This window comes from Abrus precatorius, unplaced genomic scaffold (assembly GCF_003935025.1).
Source record: "Abrus precatorius isolate BTA unplaced genomic scaffold, Abrus_2018 Scaffold7, whole genome shotgun sequence".
Classification (NCBI taxonomy): Eukaryota; Viridiplantae; Streptophyta; class Magnoliopsida; order Fabales; family Fabaceae; genus Abrus; species Abrus precatorius.
The window spans coordinates 6889084-6902247 of record NW_020874417.1 but is presented as its reverse complement, the minus strand read 5'-3'; the positions used below and the strand labels follow the sequence as shown (position 1 = coordinate 6902247).

The 13164-nt window shown below is 29.4% G+C and overlaps 1 protein-coding gene across 2 annotated transcripts; it reads right to left on the bottom strand.

Moving 5' to 3' along the window:
- Window positions 1–437: 437 nt before the first annotated feature.
- On the bottom strand, window positions 438–4914 carry LOC113872114 (myosin-binding protein 7-like). 2 transcript variants are annotated; one of them, XM_027509392.1, is made up of 4 exons: window positions 4352–4914; window positions 2574–4086; window positions 2039–2094; window positions 438–1081 (listed from the first exon to the last, which is right to left on the bottom strand). In XM_027509392.1, the coding sequence occupies exons 2-4, from the start codon at window positions 3885–3887 to the stop codon at window positions 970–972; spliced, it is 1482 nt and encodes a 493-aa protein (XP_027365193.1). In that variant the 5' UTR covers window positions 3888–4086; window positions 4352–4914; the 3' UTR covers window positions 438–969. The 2 variants fall into 2 exon arrangements, with proteins under 2 accessions (XP_027365193.1, XP_027365194.1); XM_027509393.1 differs by having other exon boundaries at window positions 559–1081; window positions 2039–2085; window positions 4352–4837.
- Window positions 4915–13164: the final 8250 nt, after the last annotated feature.

Sequence of the window (13164 nt, the reverse complement as noted above, 5' to 3'; positions counted from 1 at the left end):
AAGTAGTACTTGGAGGTAATTCAAACCATGTGTCTACCAAATTCTCACAATCCCATCATCTCCCTCCCCAATGACAAAAAGAAAATGGAAAAAACATACCAAGCCAAACCAATAATTTAAACCAATCCACATTTTTGCGTTTGAATAGAATTAAATTTATTAGGTAATCAAATAAACTCGTATCCACTTATACCCTTAAATAAAACTTAGAGAAATGTCTTTTCAACACCTAAAAGACATTTGTGCCTGTATTTTGGTGCATTTTTAAGATATGTATATACAAAAGAAGTAAATGTGTGAAATAAAATTTAAGCGTAACCAATTCATTTTTTATATTTTCAAATGACACAACTGTAAAATATATGCTTCTCCAGTCATTGATCCTTGGCCTAAAAAATAGACATAATTAAAGTCGAACAATTTACATTATTGGTAGAATGAAAAGAGTGGGCACATCTTTAATTAAAACAAATGAATTTAATAAATGAATTACATTATTATACAACAATTTGATAAAAGTAAAAGAGCTAATAATAAATAATATGATAGACAATCCATTCAGAACAAAGAATTTGACTGCGGGAGGTTATAGAAGGTACATTTGAATGTGCAAAACTAAACTGACAAAGCTGCACTCAGTAAAATTGAGATTGAGAATAGACATTGCTTGAAGCGTGAGTAAACTTGCAGCAAAACGTTATATACAAGAGAAGATTGTCCAAAGATGTACCCTGAACTCAACTCCAACAAACCTTACGAGTGAGAATGCTTGTATGTCATATCATATCCAAGTTTTCACGAATCAACCAACAAATTACATTCAATTTTACGTAAAAGCAATAAAAGAACACTGCACAACACACCACTTTTTTGGGAGAAAGATCCATGGGGAATAGACAAAAAATCTCATCGTAGTAGTGTTAAAAATTCATGTTTGATGCTCCCGCATTTGACAAGAGAATCGAGAAACTATTCTCCTCCCACTTGTGTACTTGAAATACATCTCCATGGCCTTGCCCGTGTTCCCTTGTCCAGCAGCAGCAGCAAACCAGTACTTTCGGCCGGTAGCCCGAACATATACCTGCAGTAAAAAGCATTTTAGATAATGGATAGTTTCTTGTTAGCGATCATCGATCAAGGATATCCGCAACAAATACTTTTATTCACTTACAGGTTTAAAAAATTGCACATAACCTATGAAACCACTCTATAAGAAATATTATAGCATAATTAACAGACATCACAATGAAATTTGCTAATAATATCTTTTATACGGTGGTTTCACAGGGCATGTGTATTTTTAAACCAGGATACATAATTAACAGACATCATCAAAATGGAATTGCTAATTGAATAAAATGTATAAGCGGTGAGGGAACTGTAACGGTACGCACTAATCAATTCCCAGAAACAAAAAATTTCCTATACTGTTCAAAGACTAGATGTTGACATTGTTACAAACTAGAAAATAATTTGTAGAGAAGAGATTGAGAATTTATGATTATGGTAGTGTGACTGGGTTTTTTTGGACTTCTCGTCTCCTTAAAGGTAGAAGCTCCTTGAAATAGCTTCAACAGAAGCTCTTATTTTCGATTTTTATGCATTAAGAATAGCTACCTTAATTTAAGATCTTTTATAAAATTGTGTTTAATCCAGCTTCTCTTTCTTCTCTTTCTAACGAGAAGAAAAGCTCAGAATAAAAAGCTAGACCAAACACAAAATTCAATGCAAGTACACTCAATAATCCAAGCCTGCTGCAATAAAGTTTCATAGGCAAATCGTGAACCTCCAAAGATAAAGATATGACTCAATATTTAATATTTTATAGTAGGAGTTATTCCTTATTAGCAAAGGCCACTGGAATTCAAAACTGCCTTCACTTTAAAATGATTTCTGAGTAAAGTTGTCAGAATTATGCCCTATTGTGCTCTCACTTCAGTAAACACACACTTAAAAACAACGCCAGAATTACAAATAATTTTGCATCAGGAAAAGGTAAATTTTAAGCAATCAGAACAAAATGTAGTCTAACACTTACTTGCTTTGACGTGCTCTCTTTCTCCAGAAAACAAGTGATGAAACCCACTGAACATACTGAACACAAAAAGAAGCAATCAGTAAAACTAGCTGCACACGCATGGGATCTGTTTTTATTTATTTATTAGGAGGGGGGGGGCGCACAAAGGTAATGTCTAGAACTAGAATAACAACAGAACACTACAAAGAGGGAAAATGCAACATCTGAGAGAGCAGAGAAACAGTCCCAATGAATTATTCTGCTCTTAAATGAAATAATATTTTTTCATGCATTAATTGACTTCATAAATTAGCTTCTAAGGAATTTTCAAAAACTTGGAAAAGCCAGCTTGGTTAGCAGAAAACCACTTGAAATAAATCTTTAACTGAAAGGCCAACCATGACAAGCAGAATGACGTAACAATAGATTATCTCCACACAAGCTTCGGATAAAACGTAGAAGATGGATAGATTAAACAGGATGTGCCCTTCCCCTTCCCCATCAGATATGGCAGAAACACATATCTTAGCAGTAACCATTTTCAATTTTAAATTACCTTGAAAACTGACGAGAATGAAGAGTTGCCAGCAAAATATGGCTTCCTTGCAATTTTTCTTTGTGGTGACATATCTTTGCACAGATGTTGAGCTATTTCCTTCAGTAACACAAGTTGTGCTTTATCAGTGCGCATTGAAATGATCGCCTGCCTCATTGATTCCCTATCAGCCTCAAGTGCTTGAAGCCTCATGTAAAGCTTCTTTATGTAGGGATCCTCAAAATCAGTATGGTTCCCTGACTCTCTTGGAGTAGTTGCATAATCTTCAAAACCACCAGTTCCAGCTTTGGATTCTGTGAAACCATTATACGGTGCCCCACAATGAACAGAGTCAATTGTATAAATTCTGTCACTCATATCATCACCTTCGGAAGCATTATCTACCTTCTTCAAATTGGAAGGGTCATCTGACTGTGAAAAATAATCTTTCTTATAGTTACCATTGACCTTGGGAGAATCCATCACAAACTCAGGACCTGTTTCCTTACCCATCCCACCAAATGATGTTGAGTCACAGGAAAATTTCCTTGAATGCATAGTCCGACTTGGAGACTGTCCAACAATCACTTTCTCTAGAATATTTTTTCCTGTAAAATCTCCATCCATCTGGCTGTAAGTGGGAGTTTTCTCCATTTGAGAAATCCTATTTTCCAAGTTCCTCAAACGGTCACTCGGAGTTTCACCAAATGCATACTTCTCAATATCGGTGTCATCATTATCAGCATCCATAGCACCATGCATCACATTACATTTCAAAGGAGGGTATTCATAAGTCGGAAGCTCAAATCGATCACTGTCTACCTCATCCTCAGTGAGGCCAAAACTCATCATCCTGTGCTTGTAAGCCTGAACTTCACAAGTAAGTGACTGAATTACCTGTTCTCTCTTATACAACAAATCCTCCAAAGATAGAAGCTCCTCCTGATCATGTGTCATCTTCTCCTCTGCATATCGCTTGAATTGCCGTGCCTCCATTTGAACCTCTGCCTTCTCCCTCTGCAGCCTCAATATCATAGACATGGCCTCATTCGCAGCTGTGGATGAAGAATTCCTCTCCTCCTCCAATTCAGCATTCAAATCTTGAATAGTTTTCTGCTGCATGGTAACCATCTCACGTAAGGCTGCACATTCGTTCTCGATTTCAATCCGCGCAAATGCAGGCATAGGCAATGGGTTATCCAGCTTGAACTCATCATGTTTACGTTTGACAGAACGCATCCAAGTGCCGGATGATTGAGCTAGCAAGGAGCAACTACACTCACAGTTGCAACATTTCAACAAATCCCGGGAAGATGGAACTACTTCCAAATCCATGGATCAAAATGCATTCAAAACCCTTGAACAACTTAAATCAACAACGTTTCAACAAATAAAAAAATCAGCTAAAGAAGATCTCATGAATTACAATTTTGCAATTATAACATTCTCTCTTTCTTCCAACACCATCAACCATTCTCTTCCCCTGCCTCTGCCAAGTACCTTCTCCGCCGGATCAACAAATCAGACAAAACACCTATAACAAAAAGAAACCCAAATAACAACAACGACAAACAATCAACAACAAAAAAAATAAAGATTTTTCTTTTCTAATTACATTCCAAAGCACAAAACTTCAACCCCCAGAACATAAAATCGATTCCTTTCTGAATTCCCCTTTTGAGAAACAACCTCTAAAGCTTACCACGAAACCTAATTTTCTAAAACCCGTGAAATTCAAGACGAAAAATTTTCTTCCAATTAAAAAGAAAGGGAAAATGAATAAATAAGGAAAAGCCCACCTCGAAGAAGTTGCCGTTGACAAACCAATAGCAGCCGGCGGCGAAGGTCGCAGGGAAGAGAAAACAAGCAAATTTTCCCGGAAAATTCACCCTCGCCGGATAAAATTAGGAACAGAAAAAATTGGACCGAAAAAACAAAAAGGAACCACCGGCTGCTATCAATCTGAAATCAGTTGAATCCTCGCTTTCTTGGAATGAAAGAATGCAGGAGCGGGAACGGTGTTTGGTGGGAAAGAAAGTTGAAAGAGAAAAACAAAAACCAAAAAAGAAAAAGAGGGAATTTATTATTTTGGAAACCCTAGATATTTTTCTTCCTCTCGAATTTGTTTTTTTAATGTGTTTTTCGAATTTGTTTTATCTGTGTCTGTGTCGTCTATTTAGGATTATAGATTTTCGGATTCGTGTTAGCTGATTTTTCTTCTTCTTTTTTTTTGGGTAGCTGATCAATCTCTCTCCCTGGAGAGAGAGAGAGACACAGAAAAGAACAGAGAAAGAGAGAGAAAAATAAAAAATGAACGGTGAAAATTGTTAGGAGTCTGTGACCTGGTCGACGGAACTTTGTCGGAGTTTACAACTTCCTTTACCTTTTTTAATATCCTATTTTAGCAAAAATCGTAATAATCAATTCAGCAAATTTTAAATCAACATTATTCTTAACATTTTATCTCGACAACTACTATTAATATCAGCTACTAGAATATATGTATTGATTAGTGAAATAAAATGTTAATTTTAATTAAAATTTAATGTGAACAGAATTTATAATATTTAAAACATTGTCAATGTATAGTATTAATTAGTTCAAAGTGAGTTTCAATCATGCATTTTGCCGTTTACAATTTTTCGTTTTGTAATTTCCATTATCACTTTTGAATTTTATAATTCTAGTTGTGATTTCAGTTAATCATTACAAACTAGTAGTTTATAAAGCTTTGTGAATCTTGTGTTGGAAAAAAAAAGTGTATCTAAGAAAGGTAAACAAATTATTCTTCATTTTCAAATTAAGCATCGTTTTAATTAAAAAATAATATTGAATGACCTTTTAGATTTTAATAAGAAGATTTTCTATTTTAATTTTATTCTAAGTAAATAATGGGTGTAATGAATATTGTAACTAATAAAAATATTTTATTAATTACAATATATATTGTTTTTAATTTTTGCATAAAATCTTAAAATTAATTAATTTAAAACGGATGGAGTGAAAAATATGATTAATTTTTATGTAAAGAAATATTCTTCGTTTACAGCAATAAAATGCAGGACAGCGAGGAAGGGATGATGATTAATGAATGCAATCTTAGGTATACTAACTAAAATATTAATGGTGTTTATTACATGTTACAGCTTCTTAACTCTTTTAACCATTTGTTCATTTTCTGCAAATTTGACCTCTCCCTTTTTAGCATTATGAGATCAAATCTTGATTTTAATTGGTTTAGCATAACTGGGTGCTAGAAAAGTTAATTTCAGAGAAACATTGTTCAGTTTAATTTAACTAAAATTTTTATTCAAGTGTTCAATATTCTCATTAAACATCAACTTTCATTCCGTTTAATCTCCCTCGTTGATTGGATTTCGATTATAAGAATCTATTAAGCATCATTCTAATAATGAGGCCCTCATTAATCAGTCAATCATAAACCCATCATCAAAGGGAAAAGCAGAAACTTACTACTATTCACACTCATGACTCATGGCTCTGTATGAACAATTTGAATTATTTTGTTACCAATTCCAAACAGAACTATTATAATTTTTTAATTAATTTGAATTAATTAAAAAAATATATGAAATTTTGAATTTTTATATAAAAAGAATGTTGGTCGCCTTGGCCCACTGCAACTCTGGAAGATTGGGCACCAATAATAATTATTTATTGCGAAAATTTATATAAACTATTGAAAATAAATAAATAATAAATACCAACCTCACCCAATTACACATCATTTACGCACGGTGGCGTACGTTGACGGAAACTTCTCCGAAACGACGCCGGAGTTAGTCAGGGGTATTTCCGTCTCACCATTCGATCATGAAGTTCTTCTTTCACCATGAAATAATGTGACAATAATAATTTTGTACCCCAATTTTATTATTCTCAATTTTTTTGGGTACCCTTTTGAGCTTCAATATGAATATGAAAATGAAAGAAAATGACAGAGAGAGAGAGAGAATCGGTAGATTTGTTAGCCAGCTTGCAAAAGCCAAAAGGTATTGAATTGATATAGAAAAAAAATTTCAATTAGATATAGAATTTTTTTTAATAAGTACTTATAAATAAATTAAAAAAATAAAATTGATTATAATTAATATAATAGACTATGGTTAAATGGCCAAAATTGTTATTATTATCAAAACTGATAAATCTTAGATAGAGTTATCTTAAACCTATTTTTGTTAATTAGCTTAAATAACTCATTTAATCCTCAATTAATAATATATCTGTTCACCTATTTCTTAGTAAGTAAGGCTTTGACAAATAGCATCTTTCAAGTTATGTCAATCAATTAACTCATGTCAATAGCTTAAAGTGTTTTTTGTATGAACACTCTTCTCTGTCATGATCCCCACTGCATCAACAGTTGAATATCACCTTCAGAACATTTCTCGTTCTCACCTTAGGTCAAGGAATTGGACAAAATTAAATTTATATTAAAAGTTAAAATTAAATTATCCATATTAATGAAACTACATTAAAGTTGTTTGAGCATTATTTTATAACTTTTATATAAGTTTCACAAATATACATTTTTTAACAATTTATGCACCTCTTAGTTCTTTGCAATAATGCAACTTATTTTTTTTTTCTTTAAATGATCCCACAACTTAGCTCACGTTTTTATATATTCTCAATGGTTAATTTAATTTTAAATTAAAATTGTTATTTTATTCTAATTTTGACATAAATAAATTATAATATAGAAAATTTGACAAATTTATTTTAACTTTTTTTTAATGAAATAAGATTTTGAAACATTTAAAATATAACAACGTCTACTAATTATTTTTTTTTTAAAAAAGCAACATTAACTGTGACAACATCTGACTTTTGTTATTCTCTTGTTTAAAATGTTTTCAAATATAATTTATCAAGTTTACTTAATTGAAGCTAACGATGAATTTTTCTATGATGAATTAGTGCTTTATGTTGCAAGATCATCTCACTTTTGTAAATAAGTTGAAAAATTGGAACGATGATTGCTAGATAATCTAATTGTTGAGATGTCATTTTTTATATTATCCTAAGAATTATAAAAAATATTACCATAGGTCATTTTTCACTTCCAATGCATATATACAATTAATAATATCTAATGAACTTGAAAAATCACATGCTTGTTCCATTTGTAATACTTGTTGAATGCTACCATTGATCGACCTTCTCAAGTATTTAGTCTCTAAACCTCTTTTCTCTATTTTATACTTACTTGAAAGATTTGTTTTCCTCTCTTATATAAATCTTCTATATGTCACACATTTATTTCCATTACAAATTTTTTTATTAAGTTTCGTTGCCTATGCTTCTTAACTATTATGACATGATTTAACATCAAGGTATTAATATTTTGAATATCAAAATTGTCAACATGCAGTAATATAATCTCATTGATTTTATGTGTTTGCAAGGGATATAATAATATTGATACTCTATCTGTTTTGCAACATTGTAAGACTAGCATAATGTGCAGTGAATATTTTTGTTTAGCATTGTTCAACATACCATTTTATCTAATCCAATGATTGTTGCAAATTCATAATTTCAAATAAAAAATGGGTGGTATAATAGAATGTTACATAAAACGACATCTCTTATCGAATCTTATTTTTCTATTTTTGTTTCATAAATAATATCATTAAATTGTATGCAATAACTCATGAATGCATTGCTAAAATCTTACAAACTTTAATACAAGTTTTCAATTTGGTAACGTGTTATCATTTTGTAATTACAAGTTATCAATTCTGTCACAACATTAATTTTGAAATATTTAAATAATAAAAATATTAATTATTTTGTCCCAAGAACAAAATTCAGCTCGGTATTATTTACTTACGCATTCATATAATATATTAAATATAAATATTAAACTAGTCTTTAAAAATATAAATATTATAAATTAATTCAATTTTTAAAATTATCACATGTGTCATTTAAATTTTAATTCTTATATTTGCATTGTAATTTTAAAAATCAAAATGACTATTATTTTATGATTTTAGAGACCGTGGCTTAATAATTTTAAGTACTAAAATAGCATTATGATTTTAAAAACTAAATTAATCAGCATTCACAATTTAGAAATCAATTAAGTACTGTATTACTCTTTGTTCAGATAAACTTAGTACAAGAAGTGTACCTAGGAATGCAAAAGAACACTGTAAATAAGTTAGCTTTAGCTTTAGTAAGCAATACACAATGCCACTTTACATTATTATATTGTCTCATGTTATCATTGCTCTTTTCAAGAGCTTTACACACAACAAATCAAAGAGGAATCTGAGAAAAAGAAAAAGAAAAAGCATTATCTTTTAAGACAATCATTATAGATCTTTCAATTATATTACCTTATTTAATCACAAAACTAAAAAAAATAAAAAAAAACTTGTACTATTGCATCACCCAAAGTAAATATAAATTTAAAAATTGCCAAGTTTTTTGGAATTAAAATTTCATAAATTTTTATATGTAATTAAAAAAATTTATATATAATATGATGTTTATTTTTTTTATCACAAATAAAGTTAAATATTTCACATGAAAAGTAAAGTCCTTTCTTCAGGAATTTGAAATAATACATCACATTTGCCTAAAATCTTCACCAAAATAATATCGTAAAGCATTAAATTTTCCTTAGTTTTGTCTTAATTTAACAATTCTGCTTGGAATATTCTTTGGTATAAGTTGGAGGTGTAAGTTCAATTCTCATTTATATTTATTGGATATGAGAGTCTATTTAGTAGAACAATTACAATCTCTCTATAAATGTCTTATGTGAAACATGTTCCTTAATTAAAGCTTTCACCAGAGCATAACTTTCCTTCGTATCATGATTTATTAAAAAATATGAAAAACCAGATAAATACTATATTCTTTTTTTAAAAAAATTGTTTGAAGAAAAATAACTATATAAAAATTTACAAAGGGAAACGCATTTTTATTTGGTCAAATAAAATAATTTGTATATTAGTGACCAGGGAAAAAATGCATTGTCCTTGCACGAAGCCTTTCTATTAAAAAAAGAATACAATTTTATTGTTTTACCCCGTGATTTTATAAAATATGTTAACGGATTACAAATACGTTAATAAACTGAAATTAAGAATATTATTCCAAAATATAAAAATAACAATTTTTATATAAACATGTTTAAATTTTAATATGCATACGAACACACATATAATCATTTTCAAGACTTTAACAAATTTTTATTTTTTAAATAATAAATGTTGTGACATTTTTTATCATTATTCGTGAGATATTTCCTTCCTTTTCAATTTAACAATAGTAAAATAGTATAAGATTAAAGAAATTAAATGAGTAAAAAAGGAATTACTTATAAATAATACATAACAAAATGACAAAAATCACTTTTAGTTAGTGATAGAGAATAAAAACACTAGTAGATACTCATTTCAGCTACTTTACCAAACAATGTTATTTTTATTAAACAAACTTTTCAATTAATAAAATAAACTTTTAACTAGCTGAAATTATCAAACACTCAATTTTAATTGCATTTTTTCATAGAAAAATGTTAATAATATAATTTTTAAAAATACTCTTTCACATATTAAGTAATTGATATTTAAAATATTTATTTTGTAAATTAATTAATTTCTTAAAATAAAATATTTTTAAAAAAATGATTAATTAAAAAAATAATACATTAAAGAGTATATTGCTGTTCGCATATTCACCGTAGAGGAAGAAAAAAAAAATTCTATCAACAAGCGAATTCAAATAGATGAAGAGAATTAAAGATGATTAGGGAGTTTTTTTATTGGTTAAAAAGTTAAGGATTCATTTTATTCTTTTATCAAAATTTAGAGAAGTCACATAATGAATATTTGATGTCTCTATTCATTATTAAACAGAAAGTAGGATGAGGGGTCCAATTTTAATATCTAAATAGTCAAAGTTTTAAATTTTAATCAATAAAATTATAGGGATAAAAACTAAAGTATTAAATATAATTCACTTAAAAGATAGATATTAATTTATAGTAAAATGCAATATTTTATTTTAATGAAAAAATTATTAACTATCTATCACTTATATAATATAAAAATATCAATTTACTCCTAATATAACTTTGATAATTCCTACAAAGAATGTTTTCTCTTAGTTATATTATGTTTTGTAATTCAAATAAATTTAGGGAATGGATATACTTAGCTAAAAAAATTTCTTGTAATTCCTTTTAAATAAATTACTTCTTATGAGCACATACGTTTTTAAAAAAAAAATTAAAAAAGGGAAAGAAAACAAAAAAAAAAATCAAAATAAAAATATGAAGAATGATGTAATAAAAAGTGTAAAATTTAGACAAAACTTTTGATAAAAAAAAAATCCATGTGTGTATTTTAGTATAATAATCATGAAGCATGTTTTACCCTAGATTAATGTTTGGAATTGAAATTTAATCATCACTCAAGAATTAATAAAAAATAAAAATAGCAAAATATTTAGTAAATTCATACTGTCTTGGTAACATTGTACAGCATGAAAACTAAATGAACTATGTGACTTATGAGAATTTAGACTAAGATAGTGTACAAAGTGTTTATATTTTAAGAACTTGATAGGCAATAGATAAGGACACATTTGACATGTAGCTCACTTTCTAAACCTTGTGCATCTAGTGTCGAGTGAGCTAAATTGACTTTGTTTTTGAATCATCTTGTTATATAATTAGTGTAACATCTCTATTTTTATTATTTATTAATTTTATTTTGTATGATAATTATTGATACATATTGCTTAAAATTAAGAGAATTTTAGGTATGTAAGTTGTAAGATCTCTCATTGTAGTAAGGATCTTTTCGTTGTAGCGAGGAGATTTCGCTACACTACAACGAGGGAAAATATGTCTAGTTTTTATGTTGCAGCAAGAGAATGACTTACTATAGCGAGAATCTTTCGCTGTAGTGAAAATGTCGCGAGTTGAAGAGTATTTAAGGGTTTTCAAGTTAAAAAATTTGGATTATAATCCAAGTTACAACCCCTCTCTATTTATCCTGACCTCTCTCCTCCTTTTCTTAGAAAATTCTTGGAAAGCTTCAATCTTTCTCTGATCCAAGCTTGGGAGTTCACTCTCCTTGCTATTTGGTAAGATCTTTGAAGCTTGGTTCTCCATTTCCTTGGTTGTTCTCCTTATTTTTCACCTGTAAAAAGGATCTCTTGTGATATTTAGGAAGAACCCAACGTTTTAAGTAAGATCTCTTGCAAACCTTTTACTAAATTTCCATTTCAAGATAAGGAGAACTCTATCTCGTTATTAAGAATGTAGTATATTTGTGTTCATGAAAATGCTGAGATGTAATGCTTGATTGTAAATATATGTTTGATTGAAGTATGTTTTGTGGTGTTTGATGATGTGTATAATTTTTATTTTGAGCATATATGCATGTATGTTATGGACTGAGTCTGGAGGTGACTAACCTTCGACAATGATTGATTGATGTATGATGTAATAATGAACTTGAGCAAAATAGAGAGATGAAAGGATGAATAATATGTTAGTAGAAAAATAAGGAGTTCAGGCTATGATGACTAATGAGAGGAGTAAAGCTATAATGAAAAACATGTAAATAAAATGAAAAATATGAAAAGAGAAATAAAATGAGAAAGGAAAAGTACAAGGACAAGTATGGATAGTTTAGAGATACACTAAGGATTTGTTGAGATTTTTTCTTAAAAATACGTCAAGTATACTGGGTCTATTGCAAGTAAAAACCTTTTAAAGTACCAGGATATCGTTTCCAGAGAGTAATTCAAAATGTATTAATTATTAAAATAAAAATTAATTGAGCTTATATACAATAAAAATGATATAATTTTCATAAAATTTGAGTGATATTTATAATGTAAAATAATGATGTAAAATGTAGTAAAAATCAATTAGAGAAACTAGGATTGAATTTCATCTATCTCCCTCTCTATATTTCAGTAATTTAGTGATAAATATATCAATTATTTATAATGATATTGATGCAAAATACAAAAGTCATATATCTCAATTCCTTGAAAATATATTTCTAAGATAATTTCTTAAATGCTGATCCCTCAAGCAGTTAACGAACTATCTAGCACTATAATCAAGATTTAAAAATAATCGATAACTTGAAATCTATTCCTAAAGTAACCAATTATCGAGTACTAAGTAATATCTTTCCAGATATAATTCAGATCTGGGCTATCAGTTAGAAAGATTCAAGCATTAAACATGGATTGAAATCACCAAATCAATAGAAATGAAGAAGAAACAACTATATTTATATAAATTATTGAGAATACATTAAGTTTGAAGATTTACCTGGACAATAGTAGAATCCACCATTCTGTGTGTGTAGTTATTTACAAAGGTTTGACCAGGCCATAAAATACATGGAACTATGTGTACACTTTTTTGGGTCATGATCAGCATGGGAGACCCAGCCATTGCACTGTCGAGCAGATCGCAGGCCCTGAACTGGTAGCTGATGAAGGTGACCTCAATGAAGACGAAGACATATCTCAAGAAGAGATAAGAAGAGATGGAAGGATGGTTTGGAGATGACGACTAGTATCGTCTTTGATCCTCTAGTAG

What these genes read in the sequence shown, in the direction of transcription:
- LOC113872114 (XM_027509392.1), bottom strand. Translation starts at nt 3,887, where the DNA reads ATGGATTTGGAAGTAGTTCCATCTTCCCGGGATTTGTTGAAATGTTGC. An exon ending in CATTCTCGTCAGTTTTCAAG is followed by an intron (nt 2,095 to 2,573) that starts GTAATTTAAAAT and finishes TTTTGTGTTCAG; the next exon opens with TATGTTCAGTGGGTTTCATC. An exon ending in AAGAGAGCACGTCAAAGCAA is followed by an intron (nt 1,082 to 2,038) that starts GTAAGTGTTAGA and finishes TTTTTACTGCAG; the next exon opens with GTATATGTTCGGGCTACCGG.